The sequence below is a fragment of the Vanessa tameamea genome, chromosome 31 (genome assembly GCF_037043105.1).
Source record: "Vanessa tameamea isolate UH-Manoa-2023 chromosome 31, ilVanTame1 primary haplotype, whole genome shotgun sequence".
Lineage (NCBI taxonomy): Eukaryota > Metazoa > Arthropoda > Insecta > Lepidoptera > Nymphalidae > Vanessa > Vanessa tameamea.
Window position 1 is genome coordinate 3448671 of NC_087339.1, and position 24587 is coordinate 3473257.

The 24587-nt window shown below is 35.9% G+C and overlaps 2 protein-coding genes and 1 non-coding gene across 3 annotated transcripts in view; 1 reads left to right on the forward strand and 2 right to left on the reverse strand.

The window, feature by feature from the left end:
* LOC113391424 (tubulin beta chain-like) overlaps nt 1–24587 on the reverse strand; it is a 119343-nt gene that overhangs the window by 40865 nt on the left and 53891 nt on the right. The gene's annotated exons all lie outside the window — the stretch shown is intronic.
* On the forward strand, nt 987–24104 carry LOC113391401 (putative fatty acyl-CoA reductase CG5065). The gene is made up of 11 exons (XM_064220055.1): nt 987–991; nt 11650–11755; nt 15254–15370; nt 16074–16196; nt 16671–16796; nt 18580–18727; nt 19459–19560; nt 21753–21939; nt 22149–22255; nt 22519–22648; nt 23879–24104. Exons 1-11 carry the CDS (start codon nt 987–989, stop codon nt 24102–24104), a joined length of 1377 nt encoding a protein of 458 aa, XP_064076125.1.
* On the reverse strand, nt 5654–5726 carry Trnav-uac (transfer RNA valine (anticodon UAC)). The gene has a single exon. It is a non-coding gene; the product is annotated as a tRNA-Val (tRNA).

The following is a 24587-nucleotide window of genomic DNA, read 5'->3' on the forward strand; positions in this document are numbered from 1 at the left end:
TCCGTTGTCACGTGTTCTGTTACGTCATACTGACGTTGCTAGCATGACGGATAAAAAATATAATAAAATCCTAATTAAGCTTTTTAATACTTCGACATATAAGTAATCTATGACCATATTTATTTGACATCACTATAACGTATTCATTCCAGTATAATGACTATTCGTTATTAAATCTTTTACTGTACAACACTAAATATGTCAAAATCAAAATATACTCTATTCAAGTAGGTTTTTACAAGCACTTTTGAATCGTCATTTAACAAACTATATTAAGTGAAGCTACCAACCCTTCGGAATGTAGATTCTACCGAGCAGAACCGACAAGAAAATCAGTATTTACTCTTTTTCAAGATTTAATAATACAGTCATGTTAGTTAAATACAATTATATATGTATGTATATAACATATCCCGCCTAGAAGTCAACAAGTTCCCAAGCTCATATCCTTCCTTGGATCTTGCTTTTCTCACCAAATTCCATCAAATTAGTATTTATTGGTATAGCCGTGAAATCATGACAGACAGAGTTACTTTCGTATTTATAATATTAGTGATATATCATATACATAATAAAAAATAATTATAGTTAAAAGTCTATGTATTTCTTATAAAATGATACTTGATATTGTACCTACACCATAATTATAATTTACAAATAATCTCCAACAGAATCAGGGTTTCTGGAAGAGATCTCTTGTTAGGGATAAGTTATCCTTTGTACACGTCTTTTGTCTATGTAATTGTCTATATATTTGTTGGTACATAAATAAATAAATAAATAAATAAATAAATAAAAATCACGCAAAATTAATTACATCTTAAGTTCTTTGTCAATCTTCAATACATTTGCCAATATTTGTGCGATAGAAGCGTTTAATGAACGTCCATTGAACGCTCAGTCTGTAAGCAGCCTTAAGTTATAACAGGATGAATTCAAGTTTTTACACAACTAGTATTTTCCCACGGCGTCGTTTTATTAGCGTAATGCGGTAAGCGTATTTTTGTATTGATTTTAAAATACCCCATTTAAATTATTATTAAATGTTTCCGATTTTGGAAAGACCAAATTTTCACGAAATCCCATGATTTGAGGTCCTTTGAGTTCGATTCTGTTTATTATGAAACAACATCTTGTATATATATAATGTAAGCCGATGTTTTTCTTAGTGATTTTGGGAAGATGGCTGCACGTAAATGATCGGTTATGGTCTCATTTTGAAGAGCTCCAGTAGATGTGCAGAAAATTAAAGAGGATTCTTGATTGTAATTTACTAAATAGTTACGATTAAACAAATCATTAATTTTAGAGGAAGGAAAAAGGTACCGGTGGAATAGAGAGCGGCACTACGACTGTATAAGAAAAAAAAATGAAAAAACGTAAACAAAATTAAAGTAAATCGTTATCGACAAACTCCAATTTACTTACTATTTAATTTAATTCAAAAAAGGTTTAATAATTTTGGCGCCAAATGTAGGAGTGACTTGCGGTTTACAATGAAATGAAATCAAAACAAAACCTGTCATAGGTTTCGAAATTCCTAAAAGATCTTTTGAATAAACGCGAAGTTTCGCGTGAGACCCAATAGTAACAGATTATTATTGGTAATTTTTCTTTTAAGGTATTTCAGATTATAGAGCGATGCCGTAAATTATATGCTTGTTTTACTCGTATCTTGGTAGTATTTAGGTTTGGATCCGGGGACGTCTCGTGTCTCGAAAACTCGAAGATTTTTTTTAAGATAATTTCGAATTGGGTCGAGTCTTGACTCGAGACAAGATTATCGAAATTGTTATGTATATATGCGTCATCTGTTAGTTAAATGAATAATTACTTGATCTACTACGTAACTACTGAGTGCACAACACAATAAATGAGTTTGCCGCGCGGCCATCACGCCGCCATCTTGTTTGTTATGACGCATGTGTTATCAAAACCAATGTCAAAATCAAAATATACTTTATTCAAGTAGGCCTTTACAAGCACTTTTGAATCGTCATTTAACCACTGGCTCGAAATGAAGATTCTACCGAGAAGAACCAGCAAGAAACTGAGTAGTTACTCCTTTTCAATATTTCACATTTAAACAAAGTTATATCCCTGGTGTGCTCTATACTGGGCGCCAACTATACCGACAAATAATCGTTGCCGACAGGGCCGGCCGGCAACTGCCCCGGACCTCCCGGGGCAGAGATTCCAATGAGTTAACAAACATCTAGATATAGTCGTATTATAATAATGTTTTTAATTACTGTTTTCAAAGTTACCGATACAAGTAAATAAATTATAGCTTACTGATTGAAATTAAAATATTATTATTAATTAATAATATTATTTTTAAGATCTCCACGCTTTTGTTGGTCTAGGGCCTCCACTCCTTTGTGACCCTAGGACCTCCAGACATTTAAATCGGATTTAAAGTAGAATTATTAACGCAACAAAAAAGGTTATTTTTTTATGATATAGGCGGACGAGCAGTTAGTCCACCTGATGGTAAGTGGTCACCACCGCCCACAGACAATGGCGCTGTAAGTAATATTAACCATTCCTTACATCGCCAATGCGCCACCAACCTTGGGAACTAAGATGTTATGTCCCCTGTGCCTGTAGTTACATTGTCTCACTCATCCTTCAAACCGGAACACAACATTACTGAGTACTGCTGTTTGGCAGTAGAATATCTGATGAGTAGGTGGTACCTACCCAGACGGGCTTGCACAAAGCTCTACCACCACGAAAAATGTGTTAGAAATGTGTTGCCATTAAAATAAAATCAAAAAATACTAACAAAAGTAATTGAAATTCATGAAACTTACATATAAATTATGAATATTTTGATAGGTGTATAAAAACCCTTTTTTTGTTGCCGTTATTAAATTGTTACGGTAAGTGATACGTCTGCGCTGATTATGGCGTATTTACCGTAATTACAGAGCAGTTGGCAACCCTAAGCCAGATTTGTAGTCAGCTCATCATTTGTACGGTAGCTATTTTCAATATTGATTAAGTGTTTGCCGTATTTAAGTCCGTAATACTCATGTATTTTAAATATCTTTGTAATCATATTTATATTGTCTGTACACGTCGCAGGCAAATAGCTTAAATCAGAAATCCAATTAAACGCCTAGACACTTTATTAATTTTATGGCAAGAAAACGTGTTTATTTTGCCAAATTATAATGTTTTTTGTGGCCTTTTATTAAATAGATCAATATTTTGAAATACTTTTTCAAACATAGTACGATACCCCATTGGTTTAGGTACTCGTAGGTTTTAGGTATAAAAAGTCTTGGGGTCAGGCTTACTTCATACCAAATATGACGTGTAAAATCGTTACAGAAAGACAGAGCTACTTTCGCATTTATAATATTAATATATATATAAACTTAAACGATTTCAATGGCACGAATAAGTTCAAATAAACAAATTTAATCATAGTTTGACATTTACTAATATGACGTCATTAGAAGATTTAAATAATCTGTGGTATGCATTATTAGTGTCTACAAAAAGCTCTTTAAATGGCGGCAAAGTTGTCGAAACTTTGTAAGTAAAATTTATGTGGATATAGTTGAATATAATGGTGTTGTATATATATTATTTATAGTAAAGATTTAGTAAATCACTTGGAATATGTACGGTCTGTTTTAAGATCTACAGCCTATTCCAATAGAAGTAGGAATAAACAAACCTTAGATTTACGTATTCCATGCGATTTGTTAATAATTCAACTCTATAACTCCCTGATTGAGTGGCCGCATGGGGGCCTCAGTGCTATTCTCTTGGCACAAATAAAGGCCAGAAAAAAACGCACTATCTATTTATATGAATAATCTAAACATGTGTTAAATGTACTCTGTTTTTAATTAGTATATGTCCTTTTTGGTCCATTAATAGTTTGAAGTAATTTACGAATACAATATTATTATGTTTTTATACCCATAAATAAAATAAATAAAACGACTTTTATATTTTTTGTACATAGTTATTACAAATGCGAAATAATTTAAAGGTAAATATATGCAAGAATCAGGGGAAAAAGAAAAAAATAATTTTTCGTTTACAATATTAGTATCATTAAGGCTGTATCGATTAATACCTGGGTCACATTAAACTTGTTATAAAATACGAAATTGAAATTTGAATACGCTATAACTCAAGATGGCGCTGGTTTTATGAAAGATTACTAAAGCATTAATTTTAAACGCTACGTAATATATCATATTTAAATGTTTATTTTATCATGTTGTTATTATCTACTTAATAATGTTTACTAGTAACCGGTACAAACTTTGTATAAGTAAAAAGATGTAAGATACGTGTGATTAAAAAAATATATATTCAAGTAAACTTCACAATAAACAATTTATAATTTGTGAATACTTCAAGTCTATTACTACTATGCAAATATAATACAGTATTAAAATACTCGTGAGTCGTGCACTAGTAATGGCGGTTGATCGATTGTCGAATATCAGTGTTTTTAAATTTGTAAGTGTTTTTTTTAACTTAACTTAAAGTTTATCTAGTCGTGTAAAGTCAGAGAGGTTAGATAATCTCATTTATTAAATACTAATTTCCTATACAATGTTAACAGTTTTTTTGTCGTTAGACAATACAAACCGCTATGTCCTTGCATTTTAAATCTGTAATATCTTCGAAAATATTCATTTAAATTACGTGCTGTAAAGGGCCATATTGGTCTATATTAAATGCACAGTGTATTTAAGGTTCTTTATTAAATAAGGATTAATGTTGTATTGCTTAAAATCCCTTTGTAATAAGCCATTATTTCTCGTGAAAAGTAAAGGATAAAAAATGGTTATTGAGGGCTATCCCTAAGAGATAGACATATATCATCGCGGACTTTTTTGTAAAACTTTTTAAGGTGTACGATACTGTTGTACGTTATTTTGATCTATCTCGTAGTGTTCAGCCAGCGTTTACGATGTAAGCGCAAAAAATGTGTTTATTTAAAACATCACATTAGAAACCTCTAAAATTATCAGTGTTTCTCTACTATATTAAGCATAAATTATATGAATCGCGCTATCTATTACAAAAACCGCATCAAAATCCGTTGCGTAGTTTCTAAACATACATAGGGACAGACAGACAGCGGAAAGTGACTGTTTTATAGTATGTAATGATAATGTATTTATATAACGGTAATTTATATTTCGAAACACTTGGCCCTTGGAGTAATGGTGCAAAAAGCTTCATCAAAAGTATAACACCTCGCCTTATCGCCTCCACTGGTGACAGGAGGGCTGGTTCGTTTTTAGCCCAGAGGATCGGAATTGCGATTCAACGGGGAAATGCTGCTAGCATTCTTGCCACCGTTCCACGCGGTCAAGATTTATACAGTAACTTTTTTTAATTCATATTTGTATATAATATATTTAAGCATTTAATGTTATAAATTCTTATGTTATTTTAATTTTTTTTAATCTTAAATAAAAATTGCATATAACGGTATATAATATTATATTTAGTACCTATAAATTATAATTATCGTGAAATATTCGTATCAATAAGATTAGACGTATTTTTAATTTTTTTTTTAACCAGGTGGTTTTATGATAACCTTGATATAATTTGTGTATCTGATATTAGTATTGATTACGGATATAAGTTTAAAAATAAAAAAATATGATTCCGGCCAGGATCGAACTGGCGGCCTTCTGCGTGTAAAGCAGATGTGATAACCACTACACCACGGAACCAGATGTCTGTATAATCGAAATTATAATATATTATTTACCAATTAAATACAATATTTATATATAAGCGTAGTTATAGTAATTATTTAATTGCAAGTATAATTCCTAATTAAAAAAGAAACTCTTTCTATTCATATATTATAGTTTCGGATGAATGAACGTATGCCATATTCATTTCTTTAAAAAAAAAAAGGAAGTAAAAATTAGTAATGACAGGTTATTTAATTTTTTTTATTTCGATCGAAATAGCTTCGCAAAATATTTGCATACGTTTTTTTCATAATCCTTATTAGAAATCCTGTTTTTAAAAATAATACTAGAAACTTTAATAATATAAAATAAGAAATAATGTTAGTATGTTCAATATTTTAAAAGTCATCTTTCAGAAAGATAATTTGTACGAATAAGTTGATACCGCCATCTATGTCGTAAAATTGGAACTTCTAAGAAACATTTATTTCAATACATAAGATATTTACATTAAATGATTTAAATAAATACATACAAGTTGAAAATTAATAACATAATAATTAATTTAATGTAATATAATTTGAACCATTTTATCAGTTTAATAGTTTCTCAAAGTGGTGGCTAAAGTGAAAGAGTAGTTACGGTGTTTGTCAATAGATGGCGCTAAACCGATTGTTAAGTATTTTACAAGGATATTAGTATGTCTACTGTCTTTTATATAATACTATATAATCACCGCAGAATTATAAATACCGTTAGATTCTAATCTATCTAAATACAATATCGCGGTATTGTAGGCTGCGGAAATATTGTGGACACTGATTTAACTCAAAATAAAACTTCAAAAATTTCGATAGCTTAAAATATTTCATTAAGGTTAGGTTAGAGTTTTTATAATTTAACTTTAATTCGACAGATCACAATTATAATCAAACGGTATTTAAAATTTTACGATGACATACGTATTGCTTATAATGAAATTGTAACTGATCGACAAGGAAGATATTGGAAAAAAGGACACTATTGGGTGTCTTTTAAAAATGTTCGCGAAGCTGTCTGTATTTCTATTATAGTTGCGCAAAAATAACCACTTTTGTTCGAATTAGTACGCTGATAAATGGTGATAGACATATTATGATTATTATTTTTTATCCAATTAAATCTATATCTATAAATACACACGTACAAAACAAAGTCGTTTATTCTGTCGGTATCGCCTTTTCTTTTAAATCTTCGACGAATTATGATAAATCATTTTTACTAATAATAATAGCTTAAAAAATACGGTTTTAGCTTTAAGTACGCTTTCATTTAATACCCATATCATGGGGGTGAATTTCGAACAGCCAGTCCGCCATCTTGGGTAGGCCGTCATATTTGATTTGTAATGACGTTTCTTAGCTAGTCATGTATTGTCATCAGAGCTCAGAGCGTGTGCAAAATTTTATCCTAATCGAAGACCGGGAAGTGGATCAAATTATGATTCCAAGATTTTCTGTCATACATAGTTACAAGTGATATAATTCAAAAATATATATTTGTTTGCTTACATGGCTAACCCTCACTAAGACTTTGGGGGTACATTAAAAGAATGCCTTACCGAAAAGTTCGTGACAGGACCTTTTAAAGTGAACTCATAATCAATCAAAATATTATTTATTCAAGTAGGCTCATAAAAGCACCTTTGAATCGTCATGTTAGTGTTGAATCAAATGTAAAGCTACTACCGGTTCGGAAAGTAGATTCTACCGGGAACAGGTAAGAAACTCAGTAGTTACGACGACGATTTACGATGATATAAAGTAGTTCTAGTTACAATTATTGCTAGTTTTGGAGTCGGTGTCAGCTACAGGCACACGTCACGCCAGTCAAAAGCGATACAAGCAGGGCCGGATCTACCATATGACTTTTTAGGCTTCAGCTCAGGGCCCCGTGGATTCAAGGGGCCCCCATCTAAGTCAAGTCAAAGTCAAAAATAGACGATAATGCGAAAGAATCCATAATTTTATTAAACTAAACAGATCGTATGGTTCGCAGCCCTGCGAGTCCTGCAATTAATCAAACCCATTCAATTCATTTAATTCAAGTCTACGTTCAGATATGTCTTAGGTGGGCCCCTAAGTAGTGTTAGCCCAGGGCCCCCTTAACTTACGGTCCGGCACTGGATACAAGTCACTTGATTACGAACCGTTTCAGATTCTTTTCTCTTTCTATATCTATACGGTCCTTCTTAAGGTCATTCCTTGTGTTTAATATTGGCTATATTTTGGTATCACCATTTCTGCATTATGTCTCAGCAGTGTCGTTTGTTTGATTTAATAAAGTATAGGTATTTATATCGTTTCAAGATCGCAGTAATTGTCACAGTATATAGGGACCATTCATTTATTACGTAAGACTATTTTCGCTAGTTATTGACCCCCCCCCCCCCTAATATAAGAAAAAATAAGAGTTGGCCGATCCTCTCCCTCCCTGTTTAATATTTATTAAGTAAGAATCTAAATTAGAAAATTAATACACGTTTGGTTTATTTTAATGTTTATTTTTCGAAGTAAAAACTTTTTGAAATTTGTTTATTTGTAATTTCAAAGGTTCTAAAGGTACGCGTCCGAGCGAACCTCAGCAATCGCGCGATTTCCCGCGTTTTTTCAAATATACATATTTTTTTTAACTCACGTAAGAACTATCGAAACTCCTTCCCACCCCCTTGTAAGAAAACATAAGACATGGTCGACTCCCCTCCCCCCTAAATCGTCTTACGTAATAAATGAATGGTCCCATAGTCGTATATAAGTTAATTTGTAAAAAAATATATTTCTTAAAGAATTCTCGAATTATTTTTGCTAGGTATATTGTTGTGTTTCCTTGGCCGACACCGACACCAAAACTAACATAATTGTAACTACATTATATTATCGTAAATCGACTTTTAAGTATTCTAATATTTTTCATTTCATTTTACTTACTAAACTCATAGATCGTACCTACATATTGATGAATCGAAAAAGTTAGTTGATCATTAATTTGTTGAAGAATACGCAATTTATTTTTTTTAACTTTTTAGTGCATATTAATTTGTTTTGGAATAGTGTTCAATTCGAAGTCGGTTTTTTTTTGTTAAAATTTTAGTTTATTTAGTGTTTGTCTATTTTGATCTATTATAAATTAGTAAAAAACTACAGTTTGTTTGTTTTTATTCAGATTAATATTGAACATGGTTATGCTATCAACGGATTACAATGGTTTATTGGTTTGTTTCGAGGTGCTCGGCGCCCGAATCGACGTTTAAGCCCTTGTAGGTCAACGTTACGAGCGTACAAAGGCGAGTTCGCGGCACAAACTTCTTACAGCGGCAATGTCTATGGTCGGTGGTGACCACTTACCATCAGGTGGTCCCGGTTCCTTAATTTTCCCGTCCGCCTACCATAAAAAAACTCGTCTGTAATATATATACATCAACTATTACATTCTAAGTGAGTCTTTAGCCATATTGAATTTTTTTTAAACTTTAATTTGAAAGTTTAACTTTAATTTTGGAACGAGGTTCCTTATCGCGCGTTGTGAAAGGGGGCTAGACGGAAAAAAGTCTCACGAAAACTTGTAACGACACTTTTGCAATTGTAAGTTTTACTTAACTTACTATTGTAAGCTGTGCGGCGTGCGCATGTTTCTCTGTCTGTCTGTCTGTCTGTCTCTCTCTCTCTCTCTCTTAGAGAAAGCGAGCCAGATATTTTCATTTCTATTTCGCATTGAACGGTGTGGCGTCGCGACTTCAAAAATGTCCTCGGTGATATATGTCTATCTCTTAGGGATGGTCCACAAGAAACATTTTTTATCCTTTACTTATTACGAGAAATAATTCCTTATTTTCGAAGAGATTTTAAGCAATACAGCATTAATCCTTATCCAATTAAGTACCTTAAATACATTGTACATTTAATATAGATGAATATGACCCTTTACAGCGTGTAATTTAAATGAATAGTTTCGAAAATATTACAGATTTAAAACGCAGGGACGGTTGTCTAGTGACTGAAAAACTGTGAACGTTGTAAGACATTCTGTAGTATATTTAGTATCAGCATTGCACCCGTGCGAAGTCGGGGCGGGTCGCTATTAATAAAGATAAACAAACCTTAGATTTACGTATTTCATGCGATTTGCTAATAATTCAGTTATATTGTGCACTGCTAAGAGTTTATGATTAATATATCTTTATAAGATTTTAAATTAATATGGTTATTTTTATCAGTATTTAAAACGGGATATTTACCAGGTTTTTAATTATTATTATTTTATTTTTTTAATTTGTATTTGGTGGAGCTCTATTGTCTCGATTCACGAGACTCGTGAACAAGACTTTTTTTTTTTTTTTTTTCTTTATTGGACAAGGTTACACCGTCAACTTAACACTAAGCACTTAAAATTAATATCTGACTTGGGTAACATACAAAGTGATACGTCTTTAAAGGTGTAAACAACATTAATTAAAATTAGTAGATAAGGTCTGTATATCGTGCTCCACCAAATACAAATAAAAAAAAATATAACAAAAATATATTCTGCATAAATAAACATATACATTTTTTGTGATATCGGTAGGCGGACGAGCAAAATGGGCCACCTGATGTTAAGTGGTCACCACCGCCCATAGACAATGGCGCTGCAAGAAACATTAACCATTCCTTACATCACCAAAGCGCCACCAACCTTGGGAACTAAGATGTTACGTCCCTTGTGCCTGTAGTTACACTGGCTCACTCACCCTCCAAACTGGAACGCAACAATACTGAGTACGACTGTTTGGCGGTAGAATATCTGATGAGTGGGTGGTACCTACCCAGAAGGGCTTGCACAAAGCCCTACCACCAAGAAAAATATTAAATAAACATTTCTAACAACATATAACGTTTTTGTATTATCGAACGTATCCCTAAACGCAATTTAATTTCTTATAAAAGTAAAATAAAATATAATCATTGAACAGTTTAAAACAAACTCTCGATATCAAAACTCGTTAGAGATGTACAAAATAAAACGGTCTATCGGTTTGACAGATATTCGTAACTTGGAGCGTAAGTTTAATTTCAACAGTGACTTTGGATGTATCTCTCGTAACAACGGAACGAATGGGTGAGACGTTAACTTCAAGTTACTTCGATCGGATTCTATTATTATTAAAAATCGATTATTATATTATTCCATCAGTATTAAAGTAAAAGATTTAGATATAATATGTCATGATAGTCGCCCTCAATTCAACCGAAAAATAAAGATGATTTGAGCTCAATTTCAATCAAATGGTTTATCTTATTTTTATGTTTATTTAATTTATATTTTCAATAATTACATTGTTTAATATGAGAATTCATGGTGAGATTGAGAAAATAAAAGACCCGCTGAGTTTCTTTCGCCGGTTCTTCTCAGGTCAGGGCGTTTCCTTTTCCGAACCGGTGGTTTTTTGACTATCAATAAGTAAGTGTAATGCTTCTATATTGAATAAAGGAATTTGAGTTTGAGTTTGAGTATGAGACTACCTGTAAGTAGTAGAACTTTTGCCTTGATAATTTTGAAATGTAATTTTTTATTTTTTATTTTGGATGAGATATTGTATCTACTGTTGGTTGTATTAATGAAAATAAAATAAAATAAAATCAGATCTTGCCTTCTCGTTTTAGGCCATTCCCTGGGGCACACCCAGGTACGATATGGGGCTTTGTCGTAAATTAATTGTCATTTGATTCAGGGCTTTGTGCAAGCCTGTGTGGGTACCAAACAGAAATATAAAGTATTGTTGAGTAATGATAAATGAGCCAGTGTAGCTACAGGCACAAGGGACATAATATCTCAGTTCGTAGGAAAATTTTAATTTGTTATTATTTTAACGTCCGAAACTTATTACTTGACCTTCACGGGCTTTATTGACTGGCCTATAGTAAAAGTAACATTATTACAGGATTGATCTCATCAAAACAAGTCAAGGCAAACCTTATGAACGTGTTAGCGACTATTATGCCGGGAAGTCGGTTTTCGTCACGGGCGGAACGGGATTCTTGGGGAAGGTATTCATTTTGAAGTTATTTTGCGCGTTACGTAACGCGAGCGCATTTTGATGCTGTGCGATGAATCATTTTTTAAGATGATCCAACCATTGGTTCATCACGTCGAACACAAATACACACCTAATTATAAACGAGACTAGAAGTTGTCCTTGGTGGTAGGGCTTTGGGCAAGCCCGTCTGGGTAGGTACCACCCACTCATCAGATATTCTACCGGCAAACAACAGTACTCAGTATTGTTGTGTTCCGGTTTGAAGGGTGCGTGAGCCAGTGTAACTACAGGCACAAGGGACATAACGTCTTAGTTCCCAAGGTAAGGAATGGTTAATTTCTATCAGCACCAATGTCTATGGGCGGTGGTGACCGCTTACCCTCAGGTGGTCCATATGCTGGTCCCCCTACCTATTACTTAAAAAAAAAACATTATTATTTTATTATTAATAAGTAGATTTTTATTATTTTATTGTAATCAATTATCAAATACACAGGACCGGATTTCGAGGTAAGGACGCCCAGCAACAGAGAACTGGGAGCCTTTATTTATTTTTTATAAATAAATTTTAAGATTTTCAATTCTGTCAGTAAGATTTTTTTATAATTTATTTACTCTTCCTAACATTAACTTTTAAAAAGCAATGCTATAATTTGACTATATCTGGATATCTAAACTCGTCGGAACCTCTATTATGGGGGGGAGGGGTCTCTCTTGTGGAGGCCCCAGGGCAGTAGCCATAATTTTAAATGAGGCCTACTTTAATGTTTTTATTGTCAGACATATAACACGATATTACGTTTAGGTATTACGTACATTTTGGTTATTCGTTAATATATAAGAGCCGAGATGGCCCAGTGGTTAGAACGCGTGCATCTTAACCGATGTTTTCGGGTTCAAACCACAGGCACCACTGAATTTCGATGTGCTTAATTTGTGTTTATAATTCATCTCGCGTTCGGCGGTGAAGGAAAACATCGTGAGGAAACCTGCATGTGTCTAATTTCAACGAAAATGCCACATGTGTATTCCACCAACCCGCATTGGAGCAGCGTGGTGAAATATACTCCAAACCTTCTCCTCAAATGGAGAGGAGGCCTTAGCTCAGCAGTGGGAAATTTACAGGCTGCTAATGATGATGATGATATATATGTCGGAGGAGCAGGATGCCGAACAGTTGGGTTCGGGGATCGATCCGACATTTGGAAGACTATGACGTGCAATGGAGATACTCACGAAATAAAACGTATTAAATATCGTCTGATCACTGTATTACTTGATTCAACAATCGCACACCACAAACATCAAAGGATTACAATGATTCATCTCGATTAAGAGCGAATGGGTTCGCGAGCAGCCATCGCATTCGAGTCGCTTGTCAAAACGTAACGGCTCGCGTTGCCATGACACTTACAACTCCATTCGGGGTGACCCGCTCTTAAAAGTAAATCAGCCATCAAACATTATTGCCAACCACTCGATTCATTAATTATCCAAATCAACAACCAAAGTAACCGCGCCCCGTTATACATTTGCCAGTGTTTGATATGTCCCGTAATAAAAAATCAGCTATTATCAACTATCAAAGTGTCAGCGCTTCAATCCGCTTAAAGCCATTATACTTATTTACTATTGGGTCTTAAGCGAAACTTCGCGTTTATTCAAAAGATTTTTAAGAAATTTCGAAACCTATGACAGGTTTTGTTTTGATTTAATTTCATTGTAAACTCTAAGTCTCTCTTCTTTATTTGGCGCCAAAATTATGAAACCTCTTTTGAAATGATATTAATATCAAATACATTAGTTCAGTTCTTATACAGCCGTATAGTAGTACCGCTCTCTAATCGGTCAGTAACTTTTTCCGCTCTCTAAAATAAGTTCTTTAATTCGTAGCAATTTAGTTAATTGCAATCAACAATCCTCTTTAATTTTCTGCACATCAACGGCTGGAGCTCTTCAAAAGCTATCGTCCCATAATCACTGGGATTATCGCTTTACGCTTCATTATCATTACATACTATAAAACAAAGTCGCTTACCGCTGTCTGTGCCTGTGTATGATTAGATCTTTAAAATTCTTTGCACAATATAGTAGAGAAACACTGATAATTTTAGAGGTTTCTAAAGTGATGTCGTAAATGAACACATTTTTGCGTTTACATTGCCAACGGTGGCTGAACCCTACGAGATAGATCAAAATAATGTACTACAGTATTGTACACCTTAAAAAGGTCTACAAAAAAGTCCGCGATGGTATATGTCTATCTCTTAAGCATAGTCCACAACAACCATTTTTTATCCTTTACTATTTACGAGAAAAAATGGCTTATTTTCGAATCGATTTTATGCAATACGGCATAAATCTTATCCAATTAAGTAGCTTAAATACATTGTGCATTTAATGTAGATAAATATGGCCTCTTACAGCGTGTAATTTAAATGAATATTTTCGAAGATATCACAGATTTAAAACGCAGGGACACAGCGGTTTGTATTGTCTAACGACTGAAAAACTTGTGAACGTTGTAAGAAATTCTGTAGTATATTTAGTGGCAGGAATGCACCCGTGCGAAGCCGGGGCGGGTCCCTAGTTTAATATATAATATATTCCGTAATAAAAACTGCCATTAACAATAAACTGTCAGCGCTTTAATCCGCTTAAAGCCATTATATTTATTACCAATACTAAAGCATATTATTACGAAAAGTAAAATAAATTAAGTTTCGAATTCCATAATTATAATCTTCTATTTTTATCGTAATATAAATATATACAGGGTTATTGGTGATTGTATGTATGTATGTATGTATGTTGAGCCGAGATGGCCCAGTGGTTAGAACGCGTGCATCTTAACCGATGATTTCGGGTTCAAACCCAGGCAGGCACCACTGAGTTTTCATGTGCTTAATTTGTGTTTATAATTCATCTCGTGCTCGGCGGTGAAGGAAAACATCGTGAGGAAACCTACATGTGTCTAATTTCAACGAAATTCTGCCACATGTGTATTCCACCAACCCGCATTGGAGCAGCGTGGTGGAATATGCTCCATACCTTCTCCTCAACGGGAGAGGAGGCCTTAGCCCAGCAGTGGGAAATTTACAGGCTGATTATGTTTATGTTTATTTATGTATGTTATTTCTTCATAGACGTGCTGACCGTGCTGCTGGTATATCATATTATGTTATTTTAATGTGCCTTCATCATTGCCGGCGTCACAATCCGATGGTTCTGTCGTGTTTTTTAAATGTTGAAAAAGAGTAACTACTGAGTTTCTTGCATCTACTCGGTAAAATCTACATTCCGAACCGGTGGTAGCTTCAGTTAATATAGTTTGTAAAATGACGATTCAAAAGTGCTTGTAAAGGCCTACTTGAATAAAGTATATTTTGATTTTGATTTTTGACTTGCCACCTCCACGCGTTCCTGAGGAAAAGGATCTTGACAGACAGACAGAACAGACGGACAAATAAGAAGTATCGCCGGATTTGAATAATGTTAAATTTTTCAGGTCCTCATCGAAAGACTTTTGTACAACTGTACTGATATTGAAAGTATATACGTACTTATTCGTGGGAAGAAAGGCTTCAAATCAGAGAACAGGCTTCAACAAATGTTAGATGTACCGGTATGTATGAAGTAAATATTATCAAGAACTGTTTTTAGTGCATAATGTAGAAGCGCTTTCAGAAAATCACTTAGTGATAGAGCTTTGAGCTTTCACCAATCTTGGGAATTAAGATGACCATTTTGCCTGAAGTAACACTGACTCAACCTTCAAACAACTTTTTTTTTTTTTGGCATTGGTTAGCGGACGAGCAAATGGGCCACCCGATGGTAAGTGGTCACCACCGCCCATAGACAAAGGCGCTTTACATCATCTATGCGCCACCAACTTTGGGAACTAAGATGTAATGTCCCTTGTGCCATCCTTCTAACCGGAACACAACAATACTGAGTACTGCTGTTTCGCGGTAGAATATCTGATGAGTAGGTGGTACCTACCCAGACGGGCTTGCTCAAAGCTCTACCACGAAGTAAAATTGATTTGAACACTTTCCCTTCTGTCAGGTTTACCAAAAATATTTTTGATTTGTGTAACAGTAATATTAGACAGTTCATAGTAATATTATTTTAATATATCTATATTTAGAAACTTAAACATATATAACATTAAAGTTAAAACTCTTCAGAATCTCTATTGCGGGGCCCCTCTCTTGTGGAGGCCCAGGGCAGCTGCCCCAGTTGCCCTCCCCTATATCCGGCACTGTTCTGATCGTATTACTGTTATGAATGTTTTTTCCGATATTAATTACATATATACTTTTAAGGTGTTTGATAAGTTAAAAGCTTTGAAGCCGAATGCTTTGAAGAAGATAATATTAATCGAAGGGGACATCACGAAACCAGATTTGGACATAAAGTCAAGCGATGAACAGAAACTCATTGATAATGTGAGCATATCTTTATTTATTAAATCTTAAAGTAAAAGTAAAATTGGAGGGTCTGTTTGTAATATTAAAATAACCGCTTTTTACTAAATGCATATGTATGTACAAATTTTGTGGGGGGGTCTTGGCGTGTTCAAGGTTTGTGTGTTATAAATAATTATTTTTTAGCAGATTTCGATATTAAAACCATTGTATTGTTTATTTATGAATGATTAATAATATTTATTTTACCCGTACGAAGCCGGGTTATTATCTAGTGTCATATAGTGAAAGATTTATATGATTTATTTTTGATGAATGTTTTTTTTTTTAATTGTATAATTTAGGTTTTTGTACAACCGATAATATTCTTTCGCCAGACTTGGTCAGGTTATTCTAAGTTCAAAACCAGCTGTTTCTGTTTTTCCTACCAACGAGTTGTACAGAGACTGTTTCTGATACCAAGTTCGTTGATTCTAAACCAAAATAATTCACCAGGTCTCGGTCGTGTTCCACTCGGCTGCAACTGTGAGATTTGTAGAAAGTTTTGAAAATATTATGAAGGTCAACTTCGAAGGTACGAGACATGTTATGGATTTAAGTAAAAAAATTAAAAACTTGGAGGTGAGTAACTTGTTATTCTTATTACGAGAAGTCGAGTCGCTGGCTTATTACGAAGCAAGCGTTACCTTGCCATTGTGTAGTTAAAGCTGCGTTTGAGGAGACTTCATAGTGTACCACTAGAACGAGGGTCATGATTTCAGGACTATTACTTGGTGGTTGGGCTTCTGGGTAGACGTCACCCACTCATCAGATATTCTACCACCAAACAGTAGTTACTTGGTATTGTTTTGGACACATGCAGGTTTCCTCACAATGTTTTTCTTCAAGGATCACGATAAACACATATTAATCTCTTGAATATTCAGTGTGCTTGTCTATTTATTTATTTTTAAAATATGGTTAGGCAGACGGGCGATGGACAACCTGGTGATCATAGATATAACATACCATTATTTTTTACATCAACAGTACCTGTAAATTTCCCACTGCTGGGCTAAGGCCACCTCTCCCTTTGAGGAAAAGGTTTGAAACAAATGTCAACACGCTGCTCCAATGCGGGTTGGTTGAAATTAGACACATGCAGGTTGCCTCGTGATGTTTTCCTTCACCGCCGAGCACGAGATGAATTATAAACACAAATTAAGCACATGAAAATTCAGTGGTGCTCGCCTGGGTTTAAAGGCAATCATCGGTTAAGATGCACGCGTTCTAACCACTGAGTCATCTCGGCTCTCAATAGATATCGATGCTGTAAAAATATTAACCATTCCTTACATCGCCAATGCGCCACCAACATTGGGATTAATGTTATGTCCCCTGTGCCTGTAGTTGCACTGACCCATTCGACCTTGAAACCAGAACATGCCAATAAGTACTGCTGTTTGGCGATAGAATATTTGATGAGTTTCTGGTGTCTGCCCAGCCAGGCTTGCACGAAGCTTTACCATCAAGTTGGCTACGCTTGCGTTGTTATACCCTCTGAGTTATCAGGGTTTATTAATTTATTTATTTATTTATTTATTGGAAAAGTTTCACCGTCCACTTATCACTAAGCACTTAAAATTAATGTCTGACTTGGGTAACATACGAAGTGATACGTCTTTAAAGGTGTAAACAACATTGATGGTTTGATTGATTGAGGGTTCTCATATTTGAAATGATTCATATAAAAATACCGCAGATATTTTTAACTTTGCCGATTCATGAATTCAAATATTATGTAAAAAATACATTGTTAAAGAAGGCATATTGTTCAATACGAGAATATATAAATTATGTATTACAGACATATGCTATATTTAACTAACGTAATTTTGTATTTTTAAACGTTGAAAAAGAGTAACTAATGAGATTCTTGCCGGTTGTTCTCGGTGGGATCTGTATTCCGAACCGATGGTAACTTCGCTTAATATAGTTTGTTAAATGACGATTCAAAAGTGCTTGTAAAAGCCTACTTGAATAGAGTATATTTTGATTTTGATTTTTATATATTAATGTTTAATACCTAGATAGAATCTATTCTTGAATGCACGTTGAAAATCTTATAGACGCATCCGCGACGCTCGCTTGATCACCAATAGTGTCTGTATTGACTATTTCCACATTTTATGATCTCCTGGTACCTGAGTTTTGTAATCATTACTCGTATCAAAGTTTAAGTTAAAATATTTATTCAATATTATTAGTATGCTTATTGATAGGCAAAAATCTACCACCGGTTCGGAAATTAACACCTCGGACCCGAGAGGTAATTCGAAAGTAATTCAGCGTGCTAGTTTAATTTCATTTTCACAATATATTTTATCTATCTTTTGTAAATAATAATATATTTCATATATTTCAGACATTTTTATATCTATCGACTTGTTTTTCCAATGCAAATAAATTAGTCATAGACGAAACTATATATCCGAAACCAAAGACGATAGACGAAGTGTACTCGTTCATAGACAATTACGGCGATAATTCGGAAGCGACCGAGAATTTTATAAGTGAGTTTTTTTTTTTTTTATAATTTTATAGGATAAGGTCGGAAATGTAAACGCCATAAATGATAAAAGATTTTGTTGTCAACACGTTCGAGAACATTCCAGAAAAACAAGTGAGTATATAGCTAAGGATCATTATTCGAGACCCAATTTAATAATTAAACATTTACACGGTGAGTTACTATAAGCATTATGTTAGACTTATTAAATATGAATTTTACCTTATGAATAATGAAGTAATTTCATTCAATTGATGTAACTTTGTATCTAAAATGCTGGAAAAGAGTTTATATTGTCGGTTCTTTTCGGTATCTACGCTCCGAACCGGTAGCTCTACTTTTGATGCAGTTCTGTCAAATGATGATTTCAAAGTGCTGTTAATAGTAGCTACTTGAATAATATTTCGATGAAGTATATTTTGATATCGATGTCGATGTCGATGTCGATTTCGATTTCGATGTCGATTTCGATTTCGATTTCGATTTTTATTTCGATTTCGATGTCGATTTCGGTTTTTATTTCGATTTCGATTTCGATGTCGATTTCGATTTCGATGTCGATTTCGATTTTTATTTCTATTTTTATTTCGATACCGATTTCGATTTCGATGTCGAGGTCGATGTCGATGTCGATGTCGATTTCGATATCGATTACGATTGCGATTTCGATTTCGATGTCGATTATTTCGTTACGAATTCGATTTTGATTTTGATTTTGATTTATATATTTTTCAGATGGTTACCCAAATACATATACACTATCAAAAGCGCTTTGTGAAAACTACGTCGACGAGAATCGTGGGACCATGAAAACGATCATCGTGAGACCGTCGATAGGTAAGGTGTTAACAGAAGTTTCTTTATACAACATTTAATCAAATTCGATTCATTAGTTTGGCCGTAAAAGTGTGACAGACAGACAGACATAACGTTTAATATAGATTCACAATTAAAATCCCTTAAAAATAATGAAGTTATTTAGAATAAAAACAGTGGTAGTGCCACACTGTATACCTTCGGGTTGCAGCCGAATGGGCCGGCACGCCCGGGGAAGTACCACTCTCTCACTTAAAATCGGCGTAAAGTGGTGGCTATGTTACCGCGTTTCGTCCGGTATGTGATAGTCCCGAAGGCCAGATCCCTCTCCCCCCAAAACTATAATGGTTGTGCAGAATTTGGTTTTGTTACCCCCGGGTACCATCAGCGACTACGGTGGAGAATCCCTCTCTGGGCATCCATGCTCAGGACGTACACCACCTGAGCAGGGATGCCCAGGCTGCCTTCCGAATTCTGGGAAGGGCAATTTTGCGCTCGCCACTGTTCGGGGCAAGCGGAGCAGGCATCATAAGGCAACCCCTACCACCCTCACTGTGGACTTCTGCAACATAAGGGGACTCAACTCCAACTTGAACGCCGTTCACTATCACCTTGAGACGGCGAAGCCGGTCTTACTCTTTCTTACGGAAACCCAGATATCCTCTCCTGCCGATACGACTTTTCTCTCTTACCCCGGGTACAAATTGGAACATTCCTTTGTACCACGAGCTGAGGTGTGCGTTTACGTCAGAGATGATATCTGCTCTCGTCGCCTCGGCAGCCTTGAAGGACAGGACCTATCGATTATCTGGCTGCGTGTAGACTGCGACGACCATCCGCGAATATACGCGTGCCTTTATAGGTCCCATAGCGGTAATGCCGAAACCGACCGACTAGTCGAGCACGTCCAAATGGCTACAGATTCCGTGCTGCAGCAGATCCCATCCGCAGAGACTGTAATTCTTGGCGATTTTAATGCCCACCATGCCGAATGGCTTGGATCGCGCCCTACCGATCATGCGGGTAGATCTGTTCTCGACTTCGCTTTAGCATATGATTTGACACAACTAGTCACCTCGCCAACGCGAATACCTTGGACCTTCTGCTGACTTCCCATCCGGATGGCTACCAGGTTATTGTCGATCCCCCTCTGGGCTCGTCGGACCACTGTCTCGTCCGGAGTACAGTGCCGGTTGCGCGGTACTCACGACGCCGAGTGTGGTACTACAAGTCAGCAGATTGGGCTGGGATGCGGTCCTTCTTTGCATCCTACCCATGGGGGCAGGTGTGTTTCTCGCCGGATGATCCGAGCGTTGTTGCTGACTCTGTCGCCGATGTGGTACTTCAGGCTATGGAACAATTCATTCCGTATTCTGCGAGTTTTCGTTAAACAAAGTCTCGAACTGGGGCCGGATAAACCTAGTCCATTTCAACCCCAAAAAGACGCAAGTTTGCGCGCTAACTGCTAAAAAAACACCATTTGTCGTATCTCCACGATTTGAGAACATTCCGTTAGCCGCCAAAGCTAGTATCGGAATACTTGGCGTCGATATTTCGAGCCTCGTTCAGTTCCGCGGTCAGCAAGGCAAGACAGTATTTCACGTCGGCCCATCGTCTAAAACTCTACAAGGCACAAATTCGGCCACACATGGAGTACTGCTCTCACCTCTGGGCGGGTGCTCCCCAGTACCAGCTCCTTCCATTTGACCGTATCCAACGTAGAGCGGCTCGAATTATCGACGATCAAGCCCTTTCCGATCTGCTTGATCCTTTGGCTTTGCGTAGAGATGTTGGATCGCTCTGCATCTTCTACAGAATTTATCACAGGGAATGTTCCGAGGAATTGTTCGGATTATTCCCGGCTGCTGAATTTCACCTACGAAAATCTCGTCAAAATTCCAAATATCACCCGCACCACCTAGATGTCCGAAAATCCACAACAGCGCGATTTTTAAGACATTTTCTACCTCGCATAACCATTCTGTGGAACCAGCTTTCGCCGGCGGTTTTTCCGAACCGATACGACTTGGGAACCTTCAAAAAAAGAGCGTACTCCTTCCCGAAACGCCGGCAACGCACCTGCAAGCCCCCCGGTGTTGCAGATGTCCATGGGCGGTGGTAGTCACTTTCCATCAGGTGAGCCTCCAGCGCGTTTGCCACCTCTAACATAAAAAAAAAATTAAAAATACTATAAAATAGTCCTTACATTTCAGTGACGCCAGTTTTAAAGGAACCGCTGCCTGGCTGGCAGGACTCGTGGGTCGCGGCCACCGCTACGTTCAGCGATATCGCCAGAGGTCTGACGAAGGTCATATATGGAGATCCCAATGTCGTCTGCGACATGATCCCCGTGGACTATGTCTGTAACTTTATTATCGTTGCGGCTGCCAGAGGAAATCCGTGAGTTATTGATAACTTCTTACGGGAGGGTAAACAGCTTCGTTACGTAACGCGGTACGGCGCCAGTCTAAACTGGCAATTACGCCATCTGATGCCAAGGCGTTCAAACAGCCAACAGTCGCCAGCCAACAGTAGAAAAGATTTCTACTAAGATCCATGAAAGATACTCCTCAATCTTTAATCAGTGATGTATTTCTTCTTGCTTTTAGATCCGATGACATCATAGTTTACAATTCCTGCAGCAGTTCCTCTAACCCCATCACGTGGAAGCGAGGAGCTGATTTATATTTAGGAGAGAGTCTAAGGCACGGTAAATGTGAGTGGTTTGAGAATTTTTCTAATGAATTTGGAAATCTCCTCTCCTCTCGAGGCGATGGTTTCAGAGCTTAATCCAATGCTGCTTCTATTCGTCTTGTGTTATAAAAATGCTGGTGATTAACATTGGAGCCAATGTTCCCAACTTCCTAACCTCTGGACTGCTATTGAGAATATCTCCACGGAAAATTCAAGTATTTTCTATAGTCCAGGACTTCACAGGACTATTTTAACAAATATTTTGATTGCATTCATGATTTTCAGATGATCTGAAGCCAAGACCAGTGGAAGTGAGCATGTCACAATTAAAGGTCAACTTGCTGACGTTCATTTTGCAAACAACTCCATCATTCCTGGCGGATCTCTGGCTGCGTCTGAAGGGGGAGTCCCCTAAGTATGTTTTATTTTATTTATTTTTTATTTTATTTTATTTTATTCGGGTAACAAACAGTACAAATTAACATAATAAAAAAAAAACATAAAATATAAATCATTGACCAATAAAGTTTCCACAATTAAATAATACATAGAATAATGCGAGCAAGTTAATTACAATTTAAAAAAAAAAAATCTAATACATTAAATAAAAAGTAATATCATATAAACAGAAAATAATTAATAATTATAGTAGAATTTACAAAAATATAATCTTATTAATAATAAAATGCAAATGTAACTTAATATGAATAACAAATATATATATATATTCTTACTTAAAAATTTTGATTTATTTTTTCAATATTTAGAATATGATAATGGTGATGTCTTCCTGACCGATTTCTGTCACGAGGATCGGTCGTGGTCGCTAACACAGGTGCACTCTCTGTACCCTCACTCTTATAATCCGATGAGACGGCAAATTCAGCACAACCGGAAAGAGATCAGGTCCAACATTACCTGCTTTTCGAGGCACAGAAGTGTACAGACTTCAAACTTACAGACAGCTGTTACTGAGTTTTCGAAAGAAAAACCCAAACTTTTATTTGTGGTTTGAACCGAGAATTTCGGGATGTGCAGCCTCATATTTAAACACGAGACCAATGAGGTGACTGTCTTATCATAAATCCAACCACTAAACAATAATACTTAGAATTATTGTGTGCCAGTTGGAAGGGATATAAAATCTTAGTAACTAAGGTTGAGCTACTGTGGGTGTTTTTTTATGGTATCGGTAGCCGGACGAGCAAATGGGCCACCTGATGGTAAGTGGTCACCACCGCCCATAGACAATGGCGTTGTAAGAAATATTAACCATTCCTTTCATCACCAATTCACCACCAACCTTGGGAACTAAGATGTTATGTCCCTTGTGCCTGTAGTTACACTGACTCACCCTTCAAACCGGAACACAACGATACTGAGTACTGATGTTTGGCGGTAGAATATCTGATGAGTGAGTGGTACCTACCCAGACGGGTTTGCACAAAGCCCTACCACCAAGACAATATATATTGATGGGGTTTCAACGAATATACTCACGATCACCTGATAGAAACTGAATTTTATAAATACAATCAAAATTGTTGAGCTGAATATATGCAATGAGCCCCTTAAGCTATGGAACCCAGGCCCCCACCAGAACAGGCTTTCAGCAATACCATTCCTTACAAATGTTCTCTTTCAGGTATCTGAAAATGCAGAAACGTCCAGTCCTCCTGCGAGACATACTGAAGTATTTCTCGTCGACATCTTATCATATAAAATCGGAGAATTCTCAGAAACTTATCGAGACGTTGGACAAACGGGATAGGGCTATGTTCCCGTGCGACCCAAGAACGATCGCCTGGCAAACTTATATGCCATTGTTTTGTCGTGGAATTCAGAAATATTTGCTAAAACCGAAGCAGTAGTTTGGATCCATCTCGACATCATTAAGAACGATATTTACAGGACTGCCCAAAAAAACGAAGTGTCAGAAGCTCTCTCGTTTGTAAAACGTCATTTTGATACGTATAATAAAATCGGAGTGTCTGTTTGTAATATTAAATACGCTTTTTACTAAATGCATGTGTATGTATACACGGTACATATACCGAAATAACATTTTTTACAATTTTTGTCTGTGTGTCTGTTTGTTCCGGCTAATCTCTGGAACGGCTGAACCGATTTCGACGGGACTCTCACTGGCAGATAACGGATGTAATAAGGAGTAACTTGGGCTACTTTTATTTTAGAATAAAATCACGCTGCAATATCCAAATGACTTAAATTCAAACGCGCACGAAGTCGCGGGCACAAATAAACGTAAACACTCGAAATCTCTTAACACGTGTGTTAAGCGAAAAAAAACTTCAACTTAGATGTCCGAAAATCCACAACAGCGCGATTTTTAA

Coding starts and splice junctions, on each gene's coding strand:
- LOC113391401 (XM_064220055.1), top strand. Junction 16,197..16,670: donor AACAGAAACTCATTGATAAT/GTGAGCATATCT, acceptor ATAATTCACCAG/GTCTCGGTCGTGTTCCACTC. Junction 16,797..18,579: donor AAAAAATTAAAAACTTGGAG/GTGAGTAACTTG, acceptor CATATATTTCAG/ACATTTTTATATCTATCGAC.